An 8,151-nucleotide genomic window follows, 5' to 3' on the forward strand; every position below is an offset into this window, starting at 1 on the left:
AAGGATAAATAATATATATAATGAAGAAGGGGTGATAATGCAATTTATCAAAAGGTGATAATATCTTTTTATGTTTTCCTAATTTGATCAAGTTTATTCCATACTTGACGCCAATCAATTTCTCTTGAAAACATTAGTGGAAACTAAATTTCTAGTAATTTCATTTCTCTCAATCAAAGATGAGCAACATTCTTTTTAGGTAAAATTAATTTGAAGTCAACTTACAATTAAGGATTTTATATATAGAATAAGGATAAATAACAAAGATATTCTTTTACATTTTTAGGGTTTCGAAATTCAGTTCAAGAATTAAAATAATAACCTAAATTCAGATCTCCTTTAATAATTTAATTTAAAGTCACAGGGTTAAAAAAAAATATAGGTGCATTCAAACACCAATGTTTATTATCCGTTCCAATCGTGAAAATATATTGGAAAACCAATTTTACGCATGGATTATGCTGATTTTTTTCCCGGACATCGTACTAATGATTATGGTCAAAAAAAAAAAAAAAAAAAAAAAAAAAAAAAAAAAAAAAAAAAAAAAAAAAAAAAAAAAAAAAAAATTCCAATAATCTAGAGTCGATTACGAAATCTTTTCTAATCATAAAGTAAGTCATTAATAATATTGCTAAAATTACATTACAATAACTCATTTAATAAAAGATTGTATTCTAAATAGGTAACTTTAAAGATTACATCTTGAGGTCTCTCTCTCTCTCTCTCTCTCTCTCTGGTATATATATATATATATATATATGCCTGTGTGTATGTATATATATATATATATATATATATATATATATATATATATATATATATATATATATATATATATATATATATATATATGTATATAGAAATATATATATATATATATATACAGTATATATACATATATATATATATATATATATATATATATATATATATATATATATATATATATATATATATATATATATTATATATATATATATATATATATATATATGTATATTCAATACAGCATACTCAGTTGTCATAATAACTAAAAATCCAATAATGTTTTTCCTCTTTTATATAGTGCATTCAATTACCAACAAAGTCAAACAGCATACTAATTAGCGTTTTAATTCCACAGAAAAGATTCTCCAAATAAATTCACGTTGAGAGAAGCTACAATGAGTGACGTTGGTGATATAGTCGAAGGAGTGAAAGCCCTGCATTTGTATCTTGGAAAACTACACGAAGTTGTTTGCAACGAAACAGGTAATAATTTCAAGATTTTCTTATTATGTCGGTGTTATAATACAGTCAAGCGTATTTTTTTTTTTTTTTTAGGTTTGATTACCGTAAAAAATCTTTGCTTTTTGGATAAGTAGTTATTCAAGATTAAAATAGAACGGACACTTGATAGACCACAAGTCATCGCCATCGCTAATTGAATATGCACATTTGGCCCTACTTTAATGCAAATCACAAAAATAAAAGAAAAAAAAATGACTACAATTTAGCAAAAAGACTTTTTTGACCTATACAGGACCTTGATCTTTGACCTCATCTCTCCTATAATCTAATCAAATTGTCCTTGGACCATGTCTAATCTTCCCACAAAATTTCATGAGATTCAATCGAATAATTTACTAGTTACGCGAATCACAAATAAACAAACACACAAACAATTTTATACACACCTATCAGAAGTTAGCCATCGCAAAGAAGTTGGCAAAGGTAATAATGAGTATTCTGAATACCAGCTTATACAGTAGTACTGAAAAGAGAGAGAGAGAGAGAGAGAGAGAGAGAGAGAGAGAGAGAGAGAGAGAGAGAGAGAGAGAGAGAGAGAGAGAGAGAGAGAGAGACATGTAATGCATTTTACTTGTAATATTAGACTTTCTACCTCTTCTTATTAGAGATGATTTATTTTTCCTCTGATTTTAGAATTACTTCATCATGGTTTTGGAAAACCGCGTTATCTCAAGTTATTTGTTGCTGAGCAGAACGGGGTCATTGTCGGGTACAGCATGTTCTCATACACCTTCGGTTTGGATGGGACCAAGATCTTCATGGAGGATCTGTACGTCTCCCCTGAATGTAGGGGAACAGGGATGGGTATGGCTCTGTGGTTGGCAATACTCAAGGTTAGTGACCCCAAAAGGAAAGATGAAACCAGAGCTATTGGCTTACTCTTAAAAGTGGTTGCATGAACCAATTATATATTTTCTCAAATAAACAGAATAATATCATACCAACTTAAAAAAAACCCCTATCCTTCACAACATTGCCTTTTTTTTTTACTTATTTTATGATATTTTTCCACCTAGATCTCACATAATTTACTTCAACCTAAAGTGTTATTTATTTAGTCCTGTAAAACCTCCTGGCTAGTACAATGGTAACGTGTTTGCCTAGCATTCGCATGGCAGCAGATCGATCCCCTCCCGGGACCGTGAGTTTAAACTGTTTACTGGGGAGGCCACTGCTGTGGTTGGGCTCCACAGTGGGGGTTTAGGCTCACCCGACTGACGTTCTGGTGAGTATCAATTCTGATGAAACTTGAACTGAAACCAAACACCTTTAACCTTTAAACACGGAAAAGCCCTGTGCCATGCAGGACCTACGAGAGTTTCCCCTTTATATACCTGAAGTCTTAAGAGTATCATGTAATGTGTTAATTGTCAAATCAACGGTTTCATAACTTTTTGTGAAATGGAAACTCTCCAACTTTTTGAAAATATTAATATCATCAGTCATTCGGATGTCTATTGGTAGCGTATTTGAAATCTCTATTACCTACAGTAGAGGTGCATCATGAATGCAATAACTTGAAACCACCTATAACTACTCTCGTGTCGATACGATTTGTTGGCGACACGATATGTAGTAAATCTCCTATTAAATGTTTTGGATGTTTTGGACGTCCGGTTCCGATATAAATTCTACTCTTGCTTTAATAGCAAGCCGGTGTAGCTTAATCAGTACACGGGAAATCCTTTCCCAAGGAGGGACACCTTTTATCAATCTTGCTCCTTTATTTACCATGTTTTGTAACTTCATAAGTTGCACTCTGCTATTGCATGTAATAGAAAGTTTCAATAGGCAATCTTAGTAATATCATAGTTGATATATAGCATTTTATTAATTTATTTATTTATTTATTTATTTATTTATTTTTTTTTTACGGAATATTCCTCTAGATATTTCTTTACAAAATAGTTTTTCTAAGGTAACATCCCGTTATTCTAACTACATTATTTATTTGAGACTGAGACCCCAATTATAGTCCAGTAATAAACGTATGTAACTAATTGTACTATTTGGGAATAAGTTGTCATTGATATTTATTTGGATGTTACGACGGTTTTTTACTTTTTATTTGTTTCCTACCACCATAAACTCAGTTTTATTTACATTCAAGTTTTAGTTGTTCAATTGCCATCCATACAATAGCACTTTTAAGAACGTGGTTCAGAATCTCAGCTGTATCATCAACGTTTTTTTTGAAGAAGCATAATTATGTATCATCTACAAATAGTTTAAACTTCACTCTATGTATCAGCAGTACTTTTGATTGGCATATAGTATAGATAAAAAGAATAAGATTGCGCCTAGTATACTTCCCTTGGGTACCCTTCAGCTTATTGTCCATAAGATTAATGAGAACTTTCAATTTAAACACGGTAGTTTCTGTCAACCAAGTAGTCTTTTAGATACTCAAAAGCTTGATCTTCAGTACCATTGTACCGTAAATCATTTAGAAGCAGTACATGCACAACTGTATCAAAAGTAGCACACGGATTAAGTAACAATGAAATACCACATTTATTTTCATCCATCATTTCCACAGATCATTTATTTACAACAGAGCATAGCGTAGAGTATAATTGCCTGTATGCTGATTGGACAGCTGGCAATGGTTCGATTCCTTCTAAATGACTAACTAGTTGCTCAAGAGTCAAATATTCTAAAACTCTTGATATTCAGAATAGATTCTAAATAGCTTTGTGTTATCATACGTCCAGAGCAAAGAGTATATTTCTGAACCGGTGTAAGTAAAGCCACTTTCTCGGATTTAGGATGCTTACTGTCATTAATGCTATTGTTTACTATTCTTGAAATTATGTCCACAAGACTTGAAAAGTCATCTACTATTACTTTGGCTTATTAGCAAAATTTGTTCTCTGAGTCCAACAAGACTACATCCTTTGTTAGGTTTTAAATCTCGTTAATAATTTTATGTCTTGTACAGTACCAATCTGATATGGAATATCTGTAAAAGATACAATTATACTTTCTATTTTGTTTTTCAAGAATTCTAAAAATTTACCAGAAAGTTCATCGTCGCTATACCGATCCGGGAAACTTTTATCTATATACATTGGCCATTGTACCATTTAGAAATACGATATAACTTATTCATACCTGGTGCTGCTTTCTGGATTTTATTTTTATCGCATTCAGTTTATTCCACCTCAATAAGTGAATATACTGACACTTAACGATTTTGTATCCACTTTCCCTCATTTTTTTTTCCATTTTTACTTTAGTTTGTTCTTGTCAGTAAAGTCTTTTTCATTAATGGGAACATGTCATCAGCATCTTTATTCAACCTACTGCAAACAGTTATAAAGTAATCAATAATCCTATATTGAAAATATTATTTATTTTCTTAACTTCATGAATAAACACAGAGAAATTTGATTTATTCTAGAACGTATTTTCTTTAGCTCACTTTCTTTCTGTGCGGGAAATCTTTAAAAATAGTGCAATTTTCCAGGTTAATATCTGATATGATCTTATTCATTCAATCACTTAAACGCAATTCTACCGTTTTAGCATCAACGTTGATTTATTCAATTTTGAAATTGCAAGAATCTAATAAACCCAATAATTTCTAGGGTAATCAATTAGGATTTCTTGAGGTACAGTGTAATTATGAGATGTAACATTCTCTCGGTTACGATAAAACATTTTCCTATTTGTTGTTTTCTTTAGAAATATGCTGCAGATGGCCACAATTTCTGAGGGTTTTATATATAATGGTAAGGCATTTTAAGAAAGGAAGAAACATTTTAAGATTTGTCCCCACATTACTCTAAACTGGTTTCTTAAACTCACCCACGAATACAAAAGGTAACGAGTTTCTGGTTTACTGAACTCATCCACGAATATATACGATAACAAGTCTAAGTTTGCCGGTGAAAAGACAGTAGTCAAAAGGGACATTGTTTCGTTTATATTTCAACAAATAACAAATCCAAAGATCTTATAGCTTCAGCTTTCAATAGGGGTTTTAAAACATTTAATTTTAGTTGTTGGTATTTGTTTACAAGACCACGCTCTCCATTAAATCCCAAATTATGCAGTCCTGCATAATTACTCAATTTTTAAGTAAGTAAATATTTTGAGTAAAAAAAAAATGGACGCTGGCATCATAAACTTCTGTTTGGTGTATGTTGGCGATGTCGGTTCCAGGTCGTTTAGTGAGAAAACCAAGCTACTTTTTTTTTTTTTTTTTCTTTTTTTTTTTCATAACCCCTCCTTTTCTCAACATATCTTTACATTTTTTTTGCTTTCCCAGCATTTAAAGAACTTCCTAATTACTGTACAAGAAGAGGAGATTTGCAGGACTGCATAATTTGGGGGTAAATGGAGAGCGTGCTCTTGTAAACAAATACTTTTGTTTTAAAGCGGCATAATTTGATGCATAACCTTAATAGGAAGGCGTCTTTCTCCTTATATATTGATAATGTTTTAAACTTATATACAATTCTGTCATCATGCATTTCAGGAGGGTCTCCAGAAGGGTATCAGTCGGTGTAACCACACAGTTGATGCTCACAATAAACCATCGATGGCATTCTACAAGAGTCATGGTGCCTACGACGCAAGTCAGATAAAGAATACACACTTGTTCAAAATCCCGTTGGACAAGATCAGTATTTAGTGAATATTCGTAGACAACTATTTAGGAAATATATTATTGAGTAGATATATATTTGAACTAAAATTGTTTTAAATATATGAGAGAATAAAACAATGGATGTTCTGCACCTTTCTTTCTAAAGTAATTATATATTCCAGTAAGAAATGTTTGACTATATAAAGAAAAACGTCTCTAAAGTTTTTGAATTAGGAGAAGGTTTTATCGAAAAGTGGCTAAAATATTCAAGATCATAAGGGATTCGTTTTATTTCATTTTTTTTTTTTTTCAGAAAAAAAAATGGAATTCAATCCTTAAGATTTACATTGAAGCTCAGGCACCCACTTATTTTCCGCACTGTTTGCAATGATATTTTTTTTTACAATCAATTCTCAATATCAAATCTTGGAATCCGTAGTATTATTTTCAACTGAAATAATTTCAAAAAGAGATAGTAGATGTTCCTCTGATTCTAACTTTCTCATAACAGTCTAATGATTCACCTGCTCTAACTTGCTTTAATTGTGTTGATTGAATGGTCTACTAAAATAAGGAGTCTTAGTATTTATCGACATTATTGAAACCTTTGAATTCAAGTTTCCATTCTAACTTCATAGTTTAAGAGATTTATCATTTTAGAGATATTGTAGAATGAAGTGTTTAGCAGGCATATGGAGATCCTCTTTTAAATATTCGAAACCTATGCTATAGAATGACGAATGGAGCCTAGTCATGAAGTGTGTATATCAAATATACCAAGGAAACGCTAAAGAGATCTCTAAGGCAACTATAAACATCGATGATTGGATACAGGCGTTTGAGGGTCTTATTTGTATCGTAAGGCTGCTACGCCTGTAAATTGGTCATCTTTTCCATTTAAATTAACACATGGTGCTATCCTCGTCAGTGGCTTTTATTTCCAAGAAGAAACAAGGATTTATTAGTGAATTCAATGTGAATTATTGAAGACGGGATCATCAAATACATGTATACTGATTTTCATTACAGAGCTAGAAAAAGAAATAGATGAATTACTGTACAAACTTTACCTTACTGGAAATTATGGTCAATTATACGATGTGAGCAAGACCGTACACCAATAAAGTTAAAACATTATAACATCTGACATTGTTAAAGTATTTATATTGGCATTCATATTTTCCTTTGTATTTTATTCCATAATGGAGTAGCCCACATTACAGGAATGTGATTATACTATAGGTCAAGTTGCCTGTAAATTAATTATGTTAAACTAATAAAGGGATCTGAGAACTCGACCTGATATTCTATTCCTTCAATAATCGTCTTCAAATGTTATTTATTTTTATTGTAAAGTACAGTTTAGTTTAATTTTATAGCTAATTTAAAACTTTAACTATTAGTGTAAATATAGAGAATGATACAGACTGAAGAGCAATTGCTAACAAATTAACTAAGACTTTCCCTTAGAAACATTCCAAACCTTTCAGTAGCCTTTCTCTTAGGTCTTACAGACTTCTAAGTATGTTTGTCTGGACGTCACTTTCGATGCAAAAATCTTTAGAAATGAACACATGGCAAGTTTCAAGTAGCTTTAAGGTTGTGGTCATAGATATTGATATTATAATCTTGACCTCACTTTTCATATTGCCTTTACGAATTGAGTAAACAGGCCAAATATATTTACTCTTTAACTTCCCCGAAAGGTCAAAATTATATTTCTGTCTATAGAAAAATCTTATCATCATTTGCCAATTAAAAGGTTAACTTTTGGTAATTTATCTTAGAAGACGTCTTACAGTTAACAAAAAAAAAAAAAAAAAAAAAAAAAAAAAAACGAGCAAAGTAGATAAAACATAGCCTACTTGCTAGAGGTAACAATTCAGTCTTAAGATTCATGGATCAAGATAAATGCTTCCACTTTTTATGCTGCTCACAGTAGTATATATTTAGGGGAAATAGGAGAGATATACATCCCCTCTCCTAGCCAAAATAAAAATTTCTATAAACATAAGAAGCAGCGTAAGTTATGATAATCGTTCCATAAACCCCCCTTTCACCCAATGAATATCAAGCTAATATAAATAAATAAATAAAAAAAAAAAATCATGGGGCTCTTTTTAACCAAGTGAAATTATGTGAGTATTTCACATGATCTAAACGATTACGTAAGAAATGTCACTTATCTGAAGAAAGAAAATCATATTTAAGCAATTACACGAGTACTTAAATCTTAAATATTTAGATAGAAATATACACAAGCACAT

General features: G+C 31.0%; 1 protein-coding gene across 1 annotated transcript in view; it reads left to right on the forward strand.

The window, feature by feature from the left end:
* LOC137647960 (spermidine/spermine N(1)-acetyltransferase-like protein 1) overlaps nucleotides 1-5,968 on the forward strand; it is a 20,631-nt gene extending 14,663 nt beyond the window's left edge. Inside the window, exons 5-7 of the mRNA XM_068380910.1 lie at nucleotides 1,124-1,251; nucleotides 1,924-2,123; nucleotides 5,774-5,968. Of these exons, the coding sequence (XP_068237011.1) occupies nucleotides 1,124-1,251; nucleotides 1,924-2,123; nucleotides 5,774-5,929 (484 nt within the window). The 3' untranslated portion in view covers nucleotides 5,930-5,968. The remainder of the gene's footprint in view (nucleotides 1-1,123; nucleotides 1,252-1,923; nucleotides 2,124-5,773) is intronic.
* The last annotated feature ends 2,183 nt before the right edge of the window (nucleotides 5,969-8,151 follow it).

Source organism: Palaemon carinicauda, chromosome 1 (assembly GCF_036898095.1).
Source record: "Palaemon carinicauda isolate YSFRI2023 chromosome 1, ASM3689809v2, whole genome shotgun sequence".
NCBI lineage: Eukaryota > Metazoa > Arthropoda > Malacostraca > Decapoda > Palaemonidae > Palaemon > Palaemon carinicauda.